Source organism: Prionailurus viverrinus, chromosome B3 (assembly GCF_022837055.1).
Source record: "Prionailurus viverrinus isolate Anna chromosome B3, UM_Priviv_1.0, whole genome shotgun sequence".
Classification (NCBI taxonomy): Eukaryota; Metazoa; Chordata; class Mammalia; order Carnivora; family Felidae; genus Prionailurus; species Prionailurus viverrinus.
In genome coordinates, this window is record NC_062566.1 from 33,435,302 (window position 1) to 33,458,044 (window position 22,743).

A 22,743-nucleotide genomic window follows, 5' to 3' on the forward strand; every position below is an offset into this window, starting at 1 on the left:
AATCGTGGTTCAAGCCACGTGCTCTAGATTTCTCATTTGTAAAACTGGGTAATAATACCTACCCTCACAGGGTTGTTTGTGAGGTTGAAATGATTAATGTACATTAAGTATCTTGAAATGATAAAGCACTACTCGGGAGCCTACTGGCCAAAAAATGACTGCTATGGATCAAAACACTTCAAATATATAAAAACCCATGAGTTCCTTATATACATACACACATATGTGTGTGTATGTGTGTGTGTGTGTGTATATATAATTATATATTATAAACATATAAAAAGCCATGAGTTCTTTATGTACATATATATAATATATTACTTTATATAATTTTTTAAAAGTAGACTTCATGCTCAGCATGGAGCCCAACACAGGGCTTGTACTCATAACCCTGAGCTCAGGACCTGAGCTGAGGTAGGGGCACCTGGGTGGCTCAGTTGGGAAGTGGGAAGGCAAGTGACTCTTGGCTTTGGCTCAGGTCATGATCTCACAGTTTCGTGAGTTCAACCCCCAAGTCAGGCTCTGTGCTGGCAGTACAGAGTTTGCTTGGGATTCTCTCTCGCACGCGTGCTCTCTCTCTCTCTCTCTTTCTCCTTCCCCCTCTCCCTCCCCCACTCACACTGTCTCTGTCACTCTCAAATAAATAAACTTAAAAAAAAAAAAAAAAAAAAGAAGAAAAGAAAAGACCTGGGGCGCTGGTTAGCTCAGTGGGTTAAGTATCCCACTTCAGCTCAGGTCTGTGCTGACAGCTCAGAGCCTCGAGCCTGCTTCAGAATCTGTCTTTGCCCCTCCCCCGCTCATGCTCTGTCTCGTTGTCATTGTGTCTCTATCAAAAATAAACATTAAAACAATTTTAAAAAATTTCAAGATAATTGGGGAAAACGGAACAATGACTGGAAATTATATGGTATTAACGCATTGTTAAATTTGTTAGATGTGATAATAGTTGTGGTTTTTCTGGGTTTTTTAAATTTTTTTAATGTTATTTATTTTTGAAGGAGAAAGAGAGACAGAGTGTGAGAGGGGAAGGGGCAGAAGAGAGGGAGACACAGAATCTGAAGCAGGCATCAGGCTCTGAGCTGTCAGCACAGAGCCCGACACGGGGCTGGAACTCACGAGCTGTAAGATCATGACCTGAGCCGAAGTCAGACGCTTAACTGAGCCACCCAGGTGCCCCAGTTTTTGTTTTTTTTTTTAAGTCCTTATCTGACGTGCTTAAGGGTAAGATAATATGATGGCTGGGATTTGCTTTAAAAGACTTCACCGGGGGCCATGGGTGGCTCAGTCAGTTAAGTGTCCGACTCTAGATCTCGGCTCAGGTCATGATCTCACAGTTTGTGGGTTCAAGCCCCACGTCGGGTTCTGTGCAGACAATGTGGAGCCTGTTTGGGATTCTCTGTCTCCCTCTTTCTCTGCTGCTCCCCAGCTCTTGCGTGTGCTCTCTCTCTCTCTCCCCCCTCCCCCATCTCTCTCAATAAATAATATATTATAAGACTTCAAAAAATGTGGAGGGAACAGATGAAATAAGAATGGTAATGTTATGGCAAATATTAAAGCTGCTTGTGGGTTACATGGATTTCATTCTGTATTTTTGTGTCTATTCAAAAAATAATTTCCTTAGTAAAAAGGCCTATTTAAAATTAAAGGGTAATTAAAATCAAACTATTCACGAATTTACTATTGTTTCAACTCTATCACTCTCTGATGTACGACAGCCCCTCTACCTCTCTGCCGGGGCTGGAGGGACCAACAATCACAGCATCACTTAACTCCAAGCTGCTTCTAAATTACCCAGCTGCTGCCTAACTGCCTCAGGTTCACAAAACCTTAAGACTTAACTACTCCTAGTCAGATGGGCCCCTCCTGTTTTCTGATTCCTGTAGGAGTTGAGTTGTAGACTATGAGAAAGGTTGGGGGAGAGAGCAAGCATTTACTCAGCTCCCATTTTGTGCCGGGCACCATAACAGGTGGGTATTGTCCTAATCCAACTGACTCACTTTAGTCTTTAAAAGGACAAGAGACGGATGGCCGGGTGGCTCAGTCGGTTAAGCGTCCGACTTCAGCGCGAGTCATGATTTCACGGTTTGTGAGTTTGAGTTCCGTGTCCGGCCCTGTGCTGACAGCTCAGAGCCTGGAGCCTGCTTTGAATTCTGTGTCTCCCTCTCTCTCTGTCCCTCTGCCTCTCACACTCTGTCTCTCTTTCTCTCAAAAATAAATAAGCCTTAAAAAATTATTTTAAAAAAGGACAAGAGGGAGTATGTGATATTATCACTCCTTTACCAATGACGATAATTGGTTAAGTGACTTCTCAAGGGCCCACTAGTGAGGAGGTAGGATTTGATTTACGTCTCTGACTTTAACACCTCTTTCCATCGTAACATGCTGCCACGTTGTAAAGAAATGTTAGTTGATACACTCCTGATGCAACTTCCTATCTACCAAATCCTTTACTCTCACTCTAATCCTCATGGGCCTTGCTTTGGTCCGGGCCCTCCTTGATTGTTAAATACACCTCTGCAATGGCCAGTGTGGTGGTCTCCTTACTGCCAGTCCATCCTCTGCATAAACTCTGGAAGGACAGAGTCTCTGATCACTAATTAAAATACGTCTCTTACCTCTTTAACATCCCCCAAAAGTTCCCCTTAGGGTGGCATAATCTGGCCCCTTCCTACCGTCCAGCCCTCTCTGCTATATTCCATCGTGACTGCTCATAGAGCAGCCAGCCTGTGGCCACATACAACATGTCCTCTCCACCTCTGTGAGTGAGCATGCTGTTCCCTCTTCCGCAAATGTCCTCTTCTCTCTCTGGTGTCTTCTGGACATACTCTTACTTCCAAACTTGAGCTCAGATCAGGCACAATGTCCTCTGGGAGACCTCCCCTAACCTCTATCTCTCTTTCTCTACTCACAACAAAATGTATTCATTCATTCATTCCAGCATTTATTAAGAGCCTGCTAGGTGGGGGTGCCTGGGTGGCTCAGTCGGTTACGCATCTGCCTCTTGGTTTCAGCTCAGATCATGATCTCACGGCTCATGAGACTGAGCCCCACATTAGGCTCTGTGCTGACAGTGCGGAGCCTGCTTGGGATTCTCTCTTTCCCTCTCACTCTGTCCCTCCCCCTGCCTCAAAATAAACATTTAAAATAGATAAAAGGTAAAAAAAAAAAAAAAGCCTGCTAGGTGTGGGTGAACAAGAAAAAGTCCCTGCCCACATGATCTGATATTCTTGAAGGGATGTAAGGAATTATAATAACCATGTAAACAGATGTATAATTAATTTCAGATGGCCATAAGTGGGATAGAGAATGGGAGGCTCCCTTAGATACGGTGGTCAAGGACAGCCTGTCTGATGAGATGACAGTTGTATTGAGACCTGAAAGAAAAAACTGAGCTAGTCATACAAAGATCTGGGGGTGGTTGAGGAGTGAGAAATTGATGGCTAACGAGAAGGGATAAATGCAAAATCGAAGGCCTTAATAAGAGAGACACTTCCATGATGACAAAGGAGAAGACATAAAATATAAATCCACACATAGAAAAATTAATTAATTTGGTAATGGGAAGGCCAGGACTACATTTGTCTCTGACTGAAAACTGGAAGAGTATTACTTAAATAAGACAGAATGGATTCCTCTCGTGTATACGAAGTCCGGGGCTGGGCTCTTCAGGCTTGGTTTGGAAGTTCATGAAGTTGCTCCCTGCCATCCCTAGTGTATAGGCTTCCTCCTGTGGGGCTACGTTTGCTACTGGAGTCCTAGCCATCATAGCTTCCTTCCAGGCAGCAAGATAAAAGAAGGCAGGAAAAGGGTCAAAGGATGCAAGCCAGCCATCTTTTAAGGAAGTTTCCAGACAACCGCCCACGATACCTCCCCTTACACTTCATTGGCCAGTACTTGGTCCTGTGTCCGGCTGCAAGGGAGGCTGGGAAATGTAGTCTTTATTGAGCAGCCATATCTCTAGCTAAAAATCAGCCACTCAGTACTCACTGGACAGAACTGCGACACATGGTCGTGCTTAACGGCAAGGAGGGCTCAGAAATGAGGGATCATCCTCAGGCGTGATGTCATCCTGAACCAAATCACGGCTGTCAGTAATGCAGAAAGGGGGTTGGGTATCGGCTAGGGAAGCAACGGTTTCTGCCACAAGCATGCAACCTAACTTAGCTAAGGAGGAAAAGGACCATAAGGCAAAAGTGATAAAGAGTGAAATACTGAGAGGTCGGTAAAGGTTCTTAGAGTGTTGAAGAACTGTCGGGAGAACATACTACGGGAGCTGGCAGACAAGGACATGGTGGTCAGAAGCTGTTGTGCTTGAAACAGATTTTAGAGCTGATGTACTTACTGGTCATAACAAAGCCCAGGGAGTTGGCATACCCCGCTAGCCCTACAGGAGCATTTTTCCTAAACCTGTGTTATGGCATTGCCAACGTCGTAGGATGCCCGTCTACAAAATTTGAACCCCTTATGGCACAGACACACACAGATCTTCTACATCACACATAGTACCATTAAAAGTAAAATAGTCGAGGAAATAGCACACCGGGGATGAAAGACATTTTTTTTTTTTTTTTTTAGTTTCACTATGTTTATGCTATTATTACAATGTGCCACCATGACACAATCATCAGTGGACGGCCGTGGTGTGGGCCAAAGGTAACATTCTGTCCAATTTTTATGGCACGTGGGCCAATCACTAATACTATGACCGACCTCCCTCTGCTACTAACTACCCTCCTGAGTAGGGAAGCCAGAGAACATGGCTCTCCTGCATGTCCAGAAATTAGTATTTCCTGGGAAGGTACAGAGCAAGGCATGAGAAATTTGGGATGCCACCTACAAAATGTTACTGAACCGTCGAATACCATCTAATGAAATTCGGGTAGTCCTTGCACTTGTAGGTAGTAAGTTACTTCTGTTTCTGGGAAAGGTGTCATGAGTCGTAAATATGTAGCTAAGTGAATCTTCTATAGAAACAATATTATTAGGAGGTATAGTCCTAATGGCCTATTTTTGATGCCTAGTTTTTATAGAAATAGCCCCAAAGCTCACACTTAGTCATCTGTTCCATAAGCTATAGCTTGTGAACCTCTTGAAAGTGTATAGGTAAGCCAAGTGAATAGTAACCAGTTATAGCCAAACGGTATCACACATGATAGAGTATCATAATGTATTATGAATAGTTCTAGCACGGCTTCATAATTGCTATATTAGTTGTACTGCAACAAATCAGAAAGTAAAAAAGTTCACCTTGAGCAGGTGTGTTGATTGAGAAGTTTCTCTGGGAAAGTTTGGAGGGATATACCTGAGGATAATTCTGGCTATAGTTAGGGCCATTTGTGAACTGAATCAGGGCTTTATGTTGCTGTGGTTTTTGTTTGTTTGTTTTTCAGTTGTAAATTTCCCTGTGGCAAACACAGGAAGGGAACTCAAGTTTTTGTATATATTTTTTAATGTTTGTTTATTTTTGAGAGAGTGCGAGCAGGGGAGGGGCAGAGAGAGGGGGACAGAGAATCCAAAGCAGGCTCTGTGCTGACAGCAGCAAGCCTGATGCGGGGCTCGAATTCACAAACTGTGAGCTATCCCTGAGCCAAAGTTGAATGCTCAACTGACTGAGCCACCCAAGTAGCCCAAGTTTTTGTATTTTCTCACAATGGTGAGAAATGGCCAGAACTTTGAGGTCAAACAGACCTGCATTTGAATCCCAGTTCTGCTATTGCTTAGGTTTAGATTAGAATCATCTCCCATCTTCCAGTCCCATATCTGCAAAATGGGGATAATAATAATTCCTTCCCTCAGAATGTTGTGAGGATGAGCTACAAGTTCATCGTCATGGCCCACACCGGCTCCTAAGTGGTCCCCCTGCTTCTGCCCTTGTTCTTTTACATCCTTGAAGGACAAGACCCCAGTGGCTTCCCATCACAGTGATATCCAAAGTCCTCACAATGGTCCTTGAGATCCGGCCCCCTACCACTTTTCCTACTCCTCTCCCCCTGCACATTCCCCTGTAGCTTCCTTGCTGTTCACACTCCTAATTCAGGGTCTTTGCATGCTCCAATTCCTTTGCCTGGAATGCTCTGCCTCCAAATAGCCAAAGACTCGTTCCCTCTCATCCATCAGATTCCTGCTCAAGTGAGACCATCCAACGCCCCTAGGCTCCTTCCCCAGCTTTTCTCTCACCAACTAACATACTATATAATTACTTTGCGCATCATTTCTTGTTTTCCTAATGACTGGGGTTTCCCACCCCAACTAGAATGTAAGCTCCATGAGAGCAGAGATGTTTGGCTGATGCCTAAATAGTATCTGGGACGTATTAGGCGCATAATTGAGATTGACCAGTATTCATCAGCACATAATAAGAATTAACACTTGTATAACAGTCATCCACGTATGGTGTGCTGTTATAAACATTTACAAATATTAGCTCCTTTATCCTTACAGCAGCTCTATGAGGTAGGGGCTATTCTTATGTCCATTTTGCAGATGAGGAACTGAGGCACAGAGAGGTTAAGTGACTTGCCAAGGAACAGGTAGGAAGTGGTGGACCCAGGATGTGAACCCATACTTCTAACCACGATGTTGTTGTCATCTAGTGAGAGCCTACTCCGGGCTTGGCACTGTCTGGGCACAGATTACAGCAATGAACGAAACAGAGTCTCTCTGCTTTGGATTAATAGAGCTTTGAGAAATGATCAAATGCAAAGGATGTATCTTGGCAGATCCAGGTTTGGACAGAGGATTGGTAAAAGCCATCTGAGGATTAACTGGGGAAATCTGAGTATGACCTGAGTATTTATTATATTCACGAATTATTGTTCATTTTTTTAGGTGTGATAATGGTGCTGTGGGTATGTAGAAACATGCTCATTTTTAAAAATTTTTTTAACATTTTTAATTTATTTTTGAGAGACAGAGACAGAGTGTGAGCAGGGGAGGGACAGAGGGAGAGGGAGACAAAGAATCTAAAGTAGGCTCTAGGCTCTGAGCTGTCAGCACGGAGCCCGATGCGGGGCTCGAACCCATGAGCTGTGAGATCATGACCTGAGCGGGAGTCGGACGCTTAACCGACTCAGCCATAGGAATATGCTCATTTTTAAAGATGCATGTTAAAGCATTGAGGGATGAAATGTCCTTAGTTCTGTATTTTAAAACACTTCAATAAAAAGTGATGACACAAAAATGGCAAAGTTTAATGGTTATTAAATCTAGGTGAAGGAGAAATGGTCATTCCTGGACTGTTTTCTCTTTGGATATCTCCATAATAAAAGGGTTTTTAAAAACCCGGGGAAAAGGAGCAGACATTTTTTTTTAAATTTTTTTTCAACGTTTATTTATTTTTGGGACAGAGAGAGACAGAGCATGAACGGGGGAGGGGCAGAGAGAGAGGGAGACACAGAATCGGAAACAGGCTCCAGGCTGTGAGCCATCAGCCCAGAGCCTGACGCGGGGCTCGAACTCCCGGACCGCGAGATCGTGACCTGGCTGAAGTCGGACGCTTAACCGACTGCGCCACCCAGGCGCCCCAAGGAGCAGACATTTTTTAAAAGCCACTGCTTTCATGGAGCCTAGCTTCTTGTGAGAAGATGGAGGTCACAGTGGTTGGCTCACTGGGGGCCTTGTCTTCTGTGCGCTCTGGTCTGTGAAATGCAATTACCATCTCATCTGCAAAACTTTCCACCCAACGCCAAGTGAGGCAGAACTCTCAGCGACAGTCTGGGAAGCCATGCTTACTTGCTCTTTTTCCTTCTTTAATCTCTCACCATATTATTCTTCATGATGTCCAAAATCTTCAAAACTTCAGTTTCAGAGCAAAGTTTGAAAGTCGCTTTCTCAATTCGATCCACATCCACAAAGTTGGATCCTTCCCATCTTAGACCCTGATTCTGCACATTGCTGCATCATAGTGGATCACAGTGTATTTTTTATGTTTGTTCGACTGATAAAGCATCCATTGTATGGAATTAAGAGAGGGAATCATTTTCAAGCAATGGGATGCGTTTATTTTCCCTGCTCCACAGCCTGTATCGTGCTTGTAAGGAGGTCCTTTGATCTGAACAGTGTAGGAGTTTGCTCACCAGATACTACAAGAAAATCAAATGCTCTCTTGGCCCCTAAACTTTTTCTCCTTCTCTTCTTCCCTCCATCTTCTCCTTTGTTGTTTTTATCTCAAACCCTGTAGCCTGAGGTGCCCCAAAGAGGGGCTGAGCTGGTGTTGATGAGGAGCAAAGATACATTGTGAAGAAAAGTCATCACAATACAGCTTTTTTGAAAGTAAAAGAAGATCAATAACCAATTGTTTTTTTCCCCTCACAATATTACTGACCATATTCCCTATGCTTTTCATCTCTGTGGCTTATTTACTTTATAACTGCAAGTTTGTACCTCTTAATCCCCTTTATCCATTTTGCCCATCCCCCATCCACCTCTCCTCTGGTAACCACCGGTTTGTTCCCTGTATTTAAGAGTCTGGTATTTGTTGCTTCATTTGTTTTTTTGTTTGTTTGGTTTTGGTTTTTTAAGATTCCATATGTAAGTGAAATCCTATAGTATCTGCCTTTCTGTGTCTGACTTATTTCACTTAGCAGAATACCCTCGAGGTCCATCCATGTTGTCACAAATGGCAAGATCTCGTTCGTTTTTATGGCTGAGTAATATTCCATTGTGTATATGTACCACATCTTCTTTGTTCATCCATCTATCGATGGACACTTGTGTTGCTTCCATATCCTGGCTATTGAACATAATGCTGCAATAAACATAGGGGTGTCTGCATCTTTTTGAATGAATGTTTTCATTTTCTTAGGCAAATATCCAATAGTGGAGTTGCTGGATCATGTGGTAGTTCCATTTTTTAATTTTTTGAGGAAGCTCCATACTGCTTTTCACAGTGGTTGCTCCAGTTTACATTCCTACCAACCGTGCACGTGGGTTCCCTTTTCTCCACATGCTCTCCAACACGTGCTGTTTCTTACCTTTTCGAGTCTAGCCATTTTGACAAGTGGAAAGTGATAGCTCCTTGCGGTTTTGATTTGCATTTCCCTGGTGATCAGTGATGTTGATCATTTTTTCATGTGTTTATTGGTCATCTCTATGCCTTCTCTGCAAAAATGTCTATTCCGGATGCCCTGCCCATTTTTTAATCAGATTGGGTTTTTTTTTAGTGTTTATATTTATAGTTCTTTATATATTTATTAGTTGTATAACCTCTTATTGAAAATATCATTTGAGAACATCTCCCATTCAGTAGGTTGCCTTGTTTCTTTTGTGTTTTGGTTTTTTTGTTTTTTGTTTTTCTTTTTTGCTGATGGTTTCCTTTGCTGTGTAAAAGCTTTTCATTTTGGTGTAGCCCACATAGCTTATCTTTGCTTTTGTTTCCCTTGCCTGAGGAGACCTTCTAGAAAAATGTTGCTAAGTCTGATGTATAAGAGATTACTGTCTGTTTTCTTTTAGGAATTTCATGGTTTCAGGTCTCCCATTTAGGTCATTAATTCATTTTGAGTTTATTTTTGCGTATGGTGTGAGAAAATGGTCCAGTTTCATTCTTTGGCATGTAGCTGTCCTCATAAACAATTCTTAATTATGAGTGTAATTATAATTGAGCAACTCCTAATTGTTTGTCATGCAAGTTTTTGGTGCTAAATGGAACTCCAAAGATCGTTATCTACTTTGGAGAAAGGAAGCTTAAGGAAGCAACTGGGGCTTACCTAGTCGAACAGGTTGGCAGTGGGCAATTAAAGGTGGTAATATCCCAGTTGGATTTCCCTGCTACTTAATAATATAAGCTTTTAAGTTGGTGTAGTAGGCTTGCGGGAACAGCTGGCAAAACAGCACTGTTTGTCATTGAGTTTACAATGCAAAATTAGGGCTATCGTGTATGTCAGCGGTTATGCATTTTTAAGCAGATGTCACTGATATTAGAAATAAAACAACAATAGGGATCTAGGCCCTGGAGGTAAAGTCAGGGTAGGAAACCGTCCATGCCCCTTGTAAATGAAGCTCACCCACGCTCACAGTCTTTAAAAGAACTCTGGGCTTACACACTGCTCATAAGATTCCCTATCTTTATGATCATTCTCCAGGATTCAAAACTCTTCTGGGAAAATACGTTCTGGCTGTGGTTTTGGTTTTTTCCGGAATCATAATAGCAGCTATACATTCGAGAGAGTCCTAGTTTCAGATATTTTGTTTCCAAAGAGCCCCAATCTTCTACTTGTGGGCCACCAGTGACCCTCCTGAGATTCTTGGGGGAGAGGGGGAAAATTGAGCTGAAGCAGAGACTTACTAGTAAGGGAGGTGAGAAGTTGAAGCTCCCTTTATCATAGCACTCCCTTTTCTTTTCAGAACAGCCTTTATTATGATGTGGTATTTTCTTATCGATGGTCTGTCTCCCCTGACTAGAATGTAAGCTCTGAGAGCAGGGACCTGGCATCATTGATCATAGTGTGCCTCTGCCAATTCTTGGCACACAGATAGTGGCCAAATGAACTCCGTGTAAGAAGTGCCACGACCGTGGTCAGAGTTGGCTGTTTTGCGAGTGTAGTGGAGCCTGGACTGGTTTTACATGGGGGTGGGCACCCCCTTAGGGGTCCCTATGATGTCCTTTCTTCGTTCCGCAAGCATTTATGGAGAATCCCCTGGCAATATACAGCAATGAACAAACTGACATGGCTTCTGCCCTCATTAAACTTCCATTTTACTGAGAGAAGCTGACACTTAAAAAAAAAAAACTAGTTAGAAATTTTGCCAAGTGTGGTAAAGGAAAAATATGGATAATGCCATTATAAAAAGGGTACTGCATGATGGCTTCGCAGCTTGGGGAAGATACTAAAAACCACTGACTGAACACTTAAAAAGGGTGAATTTTATGGTATATTAATTATACCTCAACAAAGTTATTGCCTACAAAGGGGTACCACAGTGGTTATGCCTACATTTCTGGGTTCATCATCCTGGCCCTGACACTTACTAGCTGTGCTCTCTTGGGCAATTTCTTTAACATTTCTGAATCTTGGTTTCTTCATCAATAAAATGAAGACCATAATAGCACGTCTTTCTAGAATCATTCTGAAGGTTAAACAAGTTAGTGTTCCAAAAGCACTGACAGGAGGTGAGCTATTATCACTTGTGGGGGGTTGGGGAGGGAACAGGAATTAAAGAGCAAGAACACTCAACAGGCAAAATCAGTAACCTCTTGAACTCCATTCCTTGCCACTTGGAAACTTTCCTTCTAGGGCCCTGTTCCAAAATTCTGGCTTTGCACAGTGGCAGTATCGTAGCCATTGGTTTATCTGAGGTGTGATTATTGCCAATTAAAAAATTGGCAGGCATTTTTTGGAAGGCATTGGAAGGCATTCTGTTGTGATATATTTGCTTTCTGAAGAAAGCTGTCTTGTGGTAGGAACTGACCCTACCACGAACATAATTGAAACAATAGGCATGTTTTCTCATTTAGAACACAAAGCAAATTTCCTACCTTTGCTCTTAAAAAGTTTTTTTTCTAACAACTTTATTGAGCTATAATTCATACACCTTCAATTTATCCCTTTAAAGTGTACAATTCAAGGCACCTCGGTGGCTCAGTTGGTTAAGCGTCCAACTTTGGCTCAGGTCATGATCTCACGGTTTGTGAGTTCAAACCCCGCGTCGGGCTCTATGCTGATCACTCAGAGCCTGGAGCCTGCTTCAGATTCTGTGTCTCCCTCTCTCCCTGCCCCTCTTCCCCTCTGCACTCTCTCTCTCTCTCTCTCTCAAAAATAAATAATAAAACATTAAAAAAATTAAAAACTAAAATGCTAAAAAAAAGTGTATAATTCAGCAGTGTTCAGTAGATTCACAGTGTTGTGCAACCATCTCCACTATTGAATTCCAGAACATTTTCATCATCCCCAAAAGATACTTGATATCCATTAGATGTCCCTCCCCATTCTTTCCTCCCCCTAGCCTCCACACCCACTAATCCCCTTTTTGTCTTTATGGGTATCTCTATGCCTACCTTTTTTCTTGCAAAGGCTTGTGGAAATGTACTGTGCTGTCTTTGGGGTTGCCAAAGTTTACCCTCAGATTCTAGAGGGAAAATAAATGATTTCTGATCAATTACAGCTGGAAGCAACCTAAGTTTAAAAAAGAAAAAGAAAATTTTAAATCAAATCTCAACAGCTTCACAAATTATAATTTTGAAACAATGCTTCCTAGTTCAATTAGATTTTATAGGAAATATTCTATTGGTAATTACAATAAACTAGACCAACTTTAGCATTTTTACTACTATGAAACTGTACTTGTTCATTAAGCATATGAACTTCCGAGTCTGATAATGACCACTATAGCATGAATAAAAAGCTCTATCTCTGGCTGAGTTTATATGACCCACGACAGACAGAATTACTATACTATAAAATATTTCTTGGTAGAGAAAATATAGCATGTTGTATTGTTTTGTAAAACCAAATCACAGAATAGCCAATGTTAAATACATTCAAAGTGCTTGTCCCTAAGCAGTTGGCACTTACATTCTTTAAATGTCTGCTATTTTATATAACTGTAAAGACTTAAGGATCAAAGGTGGTTGAAGGTCTTTCTTATTAAGCAGTGGGCAGTTCCATGGCGGGGGGTGGGAGGGGTGGGCAATGTAAAAACAAAGTTATAAGAATGACTGTGTGTGTAATGTATGTCTTAAAACTTTTCATTTGAGGGGCACCTGGCTTACTCAGTTGGCTGAGCGCCAGACCCTTGATTTTGGCTCATGATGATATCACATTTCATGAGTTTGAACTCTGCTGGGCATGGAGCCTGCTTAAGATTCTCCCTCTCTTGCTCTGTCGTGCACTCTCTCTCTCCCCCGCACCCCCCTCTCTCATGAGCACACGCTCTATAACAAACTAAAACTTTTCATTTGAAAGTAGATTCCACTTTTTTAAATTGGTCAGCATAATTAGGATCAATTAAACTCAACCATAATGACCCAATCTCTTGACTCTACTGTGATGCCCACTTTTGTAAAATTTTCATTAGAAAGCAATTTATGGACGTTTGGTTTTGTTCCAACGCGTAAAGAGCTTGGAAGTTATTGTGAGGATGGGAGTGATAAGAAGAACCTCAACACACTGAAAAGCAATTCTTCTTTGATCTGTCAGAGAATCCAGATCACAGGGAAAACTACTGCCTTGAAAACTGGAGAGAGACTGAAACAGACAGACCCTGCTAAAGCTCCAGAATGGAAGCCTGCTGCTGGAGCTGGTATTGGCAAGAAGAGTTAAATTCCACTTAACAAATGGCCAGAGGCTCAATGTGTATTAACTTGAGCTGTAAAAACTCAGTGGGGCCCGAGCGCCTGGGTGGCTCAGTCGGTTGGTCGTCCGTCTTCAGCTCGGGTCACGATCTCACGGGCCAGGCCCGTGAGTTCGAGCCCCGCGTCGGGCTCTGTGCTGACAGCTCAGAGCCTGGAGCCTGCTTCAGATTCTGTGTCTCCCTCTCTCTCTGCCCCTCCCCCTCTCACATTCTGTCTGTCACTCTCAAAAATAAACGTTAAAAAAAATTAAAAAAAAAACAAAAACAAAAACAAAACGCCTCAGTGGGGCCAAAGCTTGGGGGTAGGGTAAAACTTTCATGACTTTACCTTCAGGGGCCTCACCGTATTCCCACCGTGAAGACACAGAAAAACACCTCCTGCTTCTGGCAAGGGGAAGGGGAAAGAAACCACTTCCAACTACTCCCAGAGAGTTCTGTTATTTGTTCTGTTCTCTGTAATGAAGGCCAGCTCTCAAGGAAAATTATTCTCTGACCTAAGGAAGGGCAAGTAGCTAACTCCAGGCCCTTCCAGTCTTCCTGTCTCACCTAAGAGGAGGAAATTCCAAGAAAAACTAGTGAAGGTAACAGTTCAGAGGCACAGACCCACTGAAAGACGGAGGCCTGATCAAGGAGTATTGAATGCTTCCCCTCAACACACTTACATCTACAGAGGATTACAGATGAGAGGACTTTGGGCTCAGGCCTATTTAGGAAGAAGTTTCTAGGAAAAATCAAAGACCCCAGGGGAGACAAAAACAAAGACGGTTGAAGAAATGGAAGCCTCAGACACCTACAGTTACAGCAAACAGTACACAGCACAATTTGTAGCCAGATAAAGACTCATTTACCTCACTTCCTGTTACCCATACATCATGTCCAGCTTTCAAAAAAAAAAAAAAAAAGAAAAAAAATGACAAGGCATGCTAAAAGGCAAGGGAAAAAAAAAAGGTTTGAACAGACAAAGCCAACATCAGAATCAGATATAACAGATTTTGGAAGTATCAGACCAGGAATTTAAAATCACTGTGATTAATAAGCTAAGGGCTCTAATAGAAAAAAATAGACAGCATGCAAGAACAGATATTTAATGTAAGCAGAAACCTTGAAACTCAAAGAATATAAAGAAAATGCTAGAAATCAAAACACCATAAGAAATGGAGAATATTTTTGACGGGTTTATTAATAGGACACAACCAAAGAAAGAATCCATGAGCTTGAAAAAAATGTCAATAGAAGTTACCCAGACTGAAATGCAAAGAGAAAAAAGGACTGAACAGAACAGAATGTCTAGGAACTGTGACACAATTATAAAAGGTGTAACATACATATATATAATGAGAATATCAGAAAAAGAAAGAAGAAAGGAGCGGAAGACATATTTGAGTAATGATGGCTGAGAATTTTCCAAAATTAATGACAGACACTAAACCACAGATCCAGAGAGTTCAGAGAATACCAAGCTAGGATAAATCCTGAAAAACTATACCTAGCCATATCCTATTCAAACTATGAAAAACTAAGAGCAAACAGAAAATCTCGAAAGAAGACAAAGGAAAAAAATCCCAACTTAACCTATAGAAGAGAGGTATAAATTGTATCAGACGTCCCTTCATAAGCCATGCAAGCAAGAAAGCAGGGTGAAATATTTGAAGTGTGGAAAGATAAAACACACCAACCTGGAATTCTGTATCTAAGTAAAATTATCCTTCAAAAACAAAGGGGAAATAAAGATCTCCTCAGATAGATGAACACTAAGGGAATTCGTCACCAGAGTCTTGCAAGAAATGTCACCAGAAGCTCTTCAGAGAGAAGGAAAATGATACAGGTTGGATAACAGGATACATAAAGCAGAAAGAAAATCCAGGGGCCTCACCATATGTCCTTCCTTGGGTTCCAGGGCCCCCTAACTGGTCTGACTTCTTTCTAAGTCCTCATAAACTTCTTTTATAATAACGTCCAGGATTTTTAGCTGTATTTGTCAGAAGGAATAGGGAGAAGTATGTCTACACCATCTTCTTAGAAGTGAAACTCTCTTCATGGATTTCCTTAAAAAAATATTTTTAAATGTTTATTTTGAGAGAGAGAGAACCAGTGAGTAGGGAAGGTGCAGAGAGAGGGAGAGAGAGAGAATCCCAAGCAGGCTCCACACTGTCCGCGCAGAGACCAATGTGGGGCTCAAATCCAAAAATCGTGAGATCAGGACCCGAATCAAAACCAAGACTCTGACGCTTAACTGACTGAGCCACTCAGGTGCCCCTCTATTTGTGTATTTCTTATCAATCTTTTTACCTCTCTGTATTATGTATTTAGAAGTGAATTTGAATTGAGATATAATTTTGCATCCTGCTTTCTTCCCCCTCAACATATACTGTGAGAATTTTTCCATGTCATTAAATTTCTTGGACAATATCAGTTTTAATAGCTATGTAATACACACATAGATGTGTTATCGATTTTTTTTTTTTAAAAACTTAATGTCCATTTATTTTTGAGAGACAGACACAGAGTGGGAGCAGGGGAGGGGCAGCGAGAGACAGGGAGACACAGAATCCAAAGCAGGCTCCAGGCTCTGAGCTGTCTCCAGCACAGAGGCTGATATGGGGCTCAAACCCACGAACTGTGAGATCATGACCTGAGCCAAAGTCGGTCACTTAACCAATTGAGCCACCCGGGAGCCCCAGATGTGTCAGAGATTTAATCATGCTTTTACTATTAACATTTAAGGTTATTTCCACATTTATTGGTATTAAATAGAACACTGAAATTAACAAACATACACAGATTCTTGTCTCTCTCTTTTCATTTCCTAGGACAAATTCCTAGAAGTACAACCACTAAATTAAAAAAATGAATTAAAAAGCTTCTCGCACATGTTGAGAAGCTGCCTTTTAGGACTTCGTGCCAACTTACACCTTTAGTGGTAAAACAAAGGTATGCCCGTCCTACTGCTACCTCATCAGCACTGATTATTAGAATGGTTTAAATGATTTGTTGTGCTAATTTGTAAGGAAAAAACAGTAATATATTGTTTAATTTGCATTTCTCTGGCTTACCAGTGAGATTGAACATTTTCCACGTTTACTGGTTATTTGCATTTCTATCTCTGTGAGTAGTTTGTTGTCCTCTGTCAACTTTTTTTTTTTTTTGTATTGGCATGAACTTTTAAAAATTTTTTTAAAAGAATGTTAGCAATTTTTGTGTCATGGCTGTTGCAAACGTTTTTCTGGTTATTTTTTCATTTTCTGATGCTTTTTAAAAAAATTTATTTTTTACTAAAAACTTCTTTTAAGTTTTTAAATTTATTTTTGAGAGACAGAGCGCACAAGCAGGAGAGGGGCAGAGAGAGACAGGGAGACACAGAATCCAAAGCAGGCTCCAGGCTCTGAGCTGTCTCCAGCACAGAGCCTGATATGGGGCTCGAACCCACGAACCGTGAGATCATGACCTGAGCTGAAGTTGGATGCTCAACTGGCTGAGCCACCCAGCTGCCCCTGTTTAAAAAAATGTTTGACCCACAGAGAAATAGAAAGAGCAGTTAGCATCCAAATACCTTTCATGTAGATTACCAAGTGTTACCATCTTGTTCCCTGTGCTTCACCTCTGTATGACCAGGATGTACTCATGGTCTATACAAGTGGGATTTGTGTACTGCCGTGTAACAACCCAGAATGGATGGGCTCCAGGATGCTTCATTTACCGAGGGAAATGTACCTTCTAATGTACGCTGGCCGTGCAATACAAACCTCTTCTTTCTCTCTCACTGCTTCTCACCATCATCTGTTTGCTTTGTTCTTGTCTCCCCTTCTCAAACACTGGCACAACAGACTATAAAATGAAGATCTCTGTGCGGTTCTGAGAGTGTTGGTACAGATGGTAGTCACCCTCCCAGTGTCAATGAGCAAAGCGAGGTCGTTAAGAGCAGTGTGAGCGGATATTACGAGCAATAAAATCCATGAAAGCCAATCATGTGAGAGGAAGAACCACACTTTGACATAGAAGAATCACTGCCAAAGTGGGGATAGTGGTGAAACATATTTGGAAAACAATACAAAAGCTTTTTTTTACCTCTTTGGAGAAAATATGCCACTTTGGATAATGTCCTCATCATTGTTTTCTGAACGACTGCTAAGAAAATCTTGCATTTGGGGGGCACCCATTGTTAGCACTCTGTGTCTGTGTCCCTACCGGTTTTTGTTTCTACCGGACACAATGACCAGATTTTCCCTTCTTGCTAAAATGTAAACCATCTTTTGTGAAAATTAGGCTTCTTGGTTTCCAGGAAGCCACGGTGTGGGAGAGTGCTCCATTGCACACATGTGACCAGACTCAAGTCTGGGCCTCTCCATCAACGACCAGTGTGACCTGGGATGGCTGTGATCCTCAGCATGCACATTTTTAAAAGGAAAGGATAAATATATGCCTCATGGGGTAAAACAAAGTCCTTTGCAAACTGTCAAGTGTTAGGAAAATTGTGACCACAAGATGAAATTCACACTGATAATGAAAATGAAGATGATGGCTATTGTATCTGGTCTGTTCTAAGTCATTTTTAAGGTATATCCCGGGACAATAGTCATTTGGAATAAACTCTCCCAATTTCCTGGGTTTCCATAGTTAAAATGAAGCCCCAAATATTGGAACAATGTTGATTCTCAGTTACTCATAGCAACCGTGCTTGCCGTCCAAGGAGCAACAGAGATGCACAGTTCTGATTAAATGGCACCCCTTTCAGAAGGAGTTGCTGGTCTGGACTCCTGGCCTCTGACACTCCACCAGACTCACAGTTTAAGTGGACAGTGACAGTCCTACCAGCATGACTCCCAGGTGCCACGCTGGGCTCATTCCTAGTGCAAGAGGCTTACTCCAACCCTTCAGAGCAATGGGGTAGCTGAATTTCCGGGACTAGGCCCTTGACCAGACAGAGGCAGGCCCTCTCAGTGGCCAAGGAATACTGATTCCAGGAAGCTATGCTTGTCCTGGGATTCCAAGCACAAATTAAGCTGCATTCGGGATGCCAAGGGTGTTTGTTAAAATGCAAATTCCAGGACTATCTGGGAGCCAGTGAAACCAAAGTTTAAGAACCATCATTCTAGCCCCGTGGCCTCTCAAACAGGATGTCCACATCCCAGGCAATCCATAAAATAATGCCGTTGGTTGTGTGATGAGAACATAAGAACTTTTTTTTTTTTACACATCAAATAAGAAATATAGAAAATAAGAAATTACTGTGTGCTACTATTTAATATTCAGCTTGTCCCTGGATCCCTCATGTGGTCATGTCACCTGTGGTTCTGGAGGCCTTCTGGGAGCGGGGACTCCAAACCACAAAGGCACGAACGGCGGGGTCTGCACTGGTACACATTTTTTCACAGCGTTAGAATACACTGTAGTTTGCTCATGAAATGGGTTTATGGGTTCTATTACATAGTTTTCACTCAAGCCTGAAAAAATGGACCAGTGTCTTAAAAAAGATTCCTGCAAAAAAACCACCCTGTATCTTGAAGATAATGATAAAGAGCATCAGTGAAAAATAAGAAAATGCAGAATCGACACATACTCGTGGGGTGAGCTTTTCTTCAGCCACACTAGAGAGTGCAAATGATGGTAAACAAATCAAATTTATGACAAGTCAGCCAAATCCATCCCCCCGAAAACTTAAAAGTTATCCAGAAGACTAACTGAAATACAGACTTCCATTCAACCAGCATCTCTGCCGAATCTCCACTAAGCGTAGAATATGTTTCGGGTTATTAGCTACAGCCAGTATAAAGCCATCGTGATTAACAAGATAAAACAACCAGAATATTCTAATTAGTAGCCTTTTTTTAGCAAAAGAAGTTTCATACTGTTAATAAAGTAAAATATTTTAAACTGTTTAATCTTTGTCTCATTTAAATATTTGTCGGTGTATTTTATAGTGTATTCATGCCATATGATAAGCATACAATTTATAAATAAATACATATTATGGATGCATGCCCGAATTTTTAAACTGATGGTCATGGGGGATAAAAGGCCAGGTTCAGCTTGTTCCAGCTCGAAACTGTAATAAACTGTCTTCTTCTCTGACCTCCTGATCAGTGTTGAGATAAGTAACCTGTCTCTCAGTGAGTCATGCCATCCATCATGAAAAAACACCTTCTTACTTGGGTGTTACAAGAACTTTGTCATGGAACCTCGGAAGAAAAATGCAGTGAATTGGCCAGTCCCACTCCCCCCGGGCATGAGCACCTGAAGGAATCCTGGGTTCTACAAACTGCTTTGCATAGAAAACTCCTAACAGGATATGAACTCTGAAGCCACATCTATTCACGATGGTCTCGGGGGACACGCCTGCAAGTGCAGAATCTGGTGTGACTATCTACCAGGGAACACTCCCGTCACAGGCAACAGTTCCTGACTGCCTGGGGTCTCCTGTTTTCCATTTCCGTCTACTGTTGCTACTTCTTTTCCTCCCTGAGCCACTCCCTGTGACTCACACTTGGACTCCCAGGACCTGCCCCAGGCCTGCTTACTTTAAAGACCCAATCTGGATTTTTCTCCAGTTTTTGACCTGGTTCCTTGAATTTCATTTTCAAATTGCACGCTACTTTAGCGCCACAGCTACGATGGATATACTCCCCCAGGCTTGCGAGGCTCATACAAACTTGCCAGGCTCCCATCTTCCTGCCAGGAGGGCCAGTGATTATATTATTGTATTGAATAGGAGAGAAAGGATCCAAGGACTACTTCTGGGAGCCAACTCCATGCCCCAATTAAGGGTGAAGGCTTCCTTCCCTCTTCCAGACCCTAGTAAGGGGCAAGGACACTCCTTGGCAAGGGAGAAGAACTGTAGAAGAAAGGTCTCTGCCCAAATCTTTCTGCTTGATTCTCTGTGGATGTAATTGCTACACAGTTTGCTCTTTTCAGCCATCTTAACTTGCATATAGCCCAGACTCTCTGTTCTTTGTCAGGACAGAAGAACAAAGAGAAAGCTAGATACAGGATGGGAGAACTTCATTGGAGTTGGTGACAGACCTCTTTTCCTGTTTACTCCCCACCCCCTCCATTGTGAGGCTTTCTTACTTGATGTCTGTATGCATAATCTTTGGCCACAGCCTGCTGTCTGTTGGCTGCCATCTACAAAGGCCTCCCATTTGGCCTTGTAGGGCTCCTTTGATTTCCAACTAAGCGTCAATATAAGTTGGGAAACTGACCTCCAATATTTTCTTCTCCAAGAATCCCTTTTATTATGTTCCTTCCTTACAGATTCCTTGTTTTAGAAGATTTATATTAACCTATTTTCAAGTCATTTTTTTATTCCCTAATTTAAAAATCAAAGCAATAAAATGACTAAAAGCTATGAGATGAGGGACAGTTGCATCTACAAGGAATGATGGATGCCTGTGGCATTCCATGTGCAGGAAAGGGAGACTGATACAGTGGTACCCCAAAGCTCTGCTCCCCACTACTGAATGCTGGAACTTGGTTATGTCTGTAGATTGCCATGTTTCCTTGTGTGCTACAATAAAACCTTGGTTTGCGAGCATAATGTGTTCCGGAAACATGCTTGTAATCCAAAGCACTTATATATCAAAGCGAATATCCCCATAAAGAACAATGGAAACTTGGATGATTTGTTCCACAACCCAAAAATATTCATAAAGGGGCACCTGAGTGGCTCAGTCAGTTAAGCATGTGACTTTGGTTCAGGTCATGATCTCTCAGTTTGAGCCCCGCACTGGACTCTGTGCTGACGGCTTAGAGCCTGTAGCCTGCTTTGGATTCTGTCTCTCTCTCTTTCTCTCTCTGCCCCTCTCCTCATTCTCTCTTTCTAAAATAAGTATTTTAAAACCCACAAAAGTATTCATATAAAAATGTTTACAATACCCTAATATAATACAAAATAATAAAGAAAACACAAAATATAAAGAAAAATAAACAAATTAACCTGTACTTACCTTTGGAAACCTTTGTGGCTGGTATGAGGGAGACGAGAGAGGAGGGTTATTGTGTAGGGCAACTTTCACTATCACTAATGGAATCACTGCTATCTATTGACTCAATGGAATCTTTGTGTGTGTGTGTGTGTGTGTGTGTGTGTGTGTGTGTGCGCAACATTAACAAGGAACCTATCCAATGACCCTTGCTTTTGTCTCTTTTTGAGGATTTTGTGGAAATGTGACATTGCGTTGTCAAACAGATTCATTGCTCGCATTAATAGCCTTATTCAGGTGGTGCTTTTCACAAAACTGCACTGTTTCCCACATTTTACACATCTCCCTAATCTCATTTGAAGTGAGGGGTTCCTCGGCCTTTTTCTCCTCTTCCTTTGCACACAGGATGAAGACGTAGACTTCTCATAAAATCTTGCAGTTTCGGCCACTCACATATCTTATTCGTATTTCTCAATGATTTCCTTCTTAACTTCCACTGTAATCATCTCCTTCTTACCGCCTTTCTTTCCAACCTTTTTCTGCAAGGGGCCATTGTATATGCTCACATGGATGTTGACTACAGTATAGTATTAATAAACTCCTGTCAGATACTGTATTTAATGTAACTGGCAATAAGGCAGCAGAGGAAAGGGTCTATATCTGCAGGCAGCCTGCCCTAGAATGAAGCAAAGCATTTCTAAGCTTACTCTCGTATGGAAAATCAAAGGACTGTCCGTAGGTGCTTTGAAGTGACAAAAAAATACACTAGTGCGTGTTGTGGGCGCCTTCAAGTGTTCTGAAAAATCACTGATTTCTGCCAAACACTGCAGTGTGAGACCAAGCATCCGAGCATGGGAGACGATCACCCACAGTCCCACAGAGAGGGAGAGAGAGAGAGAGAGAGAGAGAGAGAGAGAGAAGAACCATAAGGTCAGTTGCGATCATGTGACATTCAGCGCCACATACTACTCGCATTGCAAGCCATCGCTCATTTATCAAGTTAAAATTTATTAGAAATGTTTGCTTGTCTTGTGGAACACTCATAGAACAAGTTACTTGTGATCCAATGTTTTACCGTATTTCTGAAACTGGACCCTACGATGCTTGGTACGTGTTTACGATGCAAATAGGGCCACAAGGTTTTTAAGCTTAGCACAAAGCCTTACTCCATGTACACTCAAATTCAGGAGGCCTACCTGTAAGAGGGTCCAAAGTGAGGCAAGGCAATTTAACTCAAGTCTAATTTTAATAAATCATCTCTTAGGATGTATTACATTATGAATATTTCAAGCAAGTTTCATTATTTTTGTTTTATTTACCCTGGATACCAGAATCACCTTTACAATAAAGTACCTATTACATGCTAAAAACTGTGCAATGTGATCTTAATAGTATAAAAACAGACTTGCATTAAAATACCTCCTTTAGGAGTTGAATTTTGGATACCTTTTACTAAAGAAAACAGCCAAAACTAGGACCCTGAAACAATTGTCATGGTGTTAAGCATTAGAAGGTAATAAAAGTCACGCAGAATAAACCA

At 41.7% G+C, this 22,743-nt stretch overlaps 1 protein-coding gene across 9 annotated transcripts in view; it reads right to left on the minus strand.

Annotated features, from left to right (window-relative positions):
* The window catches only part of IQCH (IQ motif containing H), a 211,502-nt gene that overhangs the window by 177,448 nt on the left and 11,311 nt on the right, over positions 1-22,743 (minus strand). For all 9 annotated transcript variants that reach the window (XM_047863380.1, XM_047863381.1, XM_047863379.1 and 6 more), the window contains exon 4: positions 11,993-12,110. In XM_047863380.1, coding sequence (XP_047719336.1) covers positions 11,993-12,110 — 118 coding nt within the window. The remainder of the gene's footprint in view (positions 1-11,992; positions 12,111-22,743) is intronic.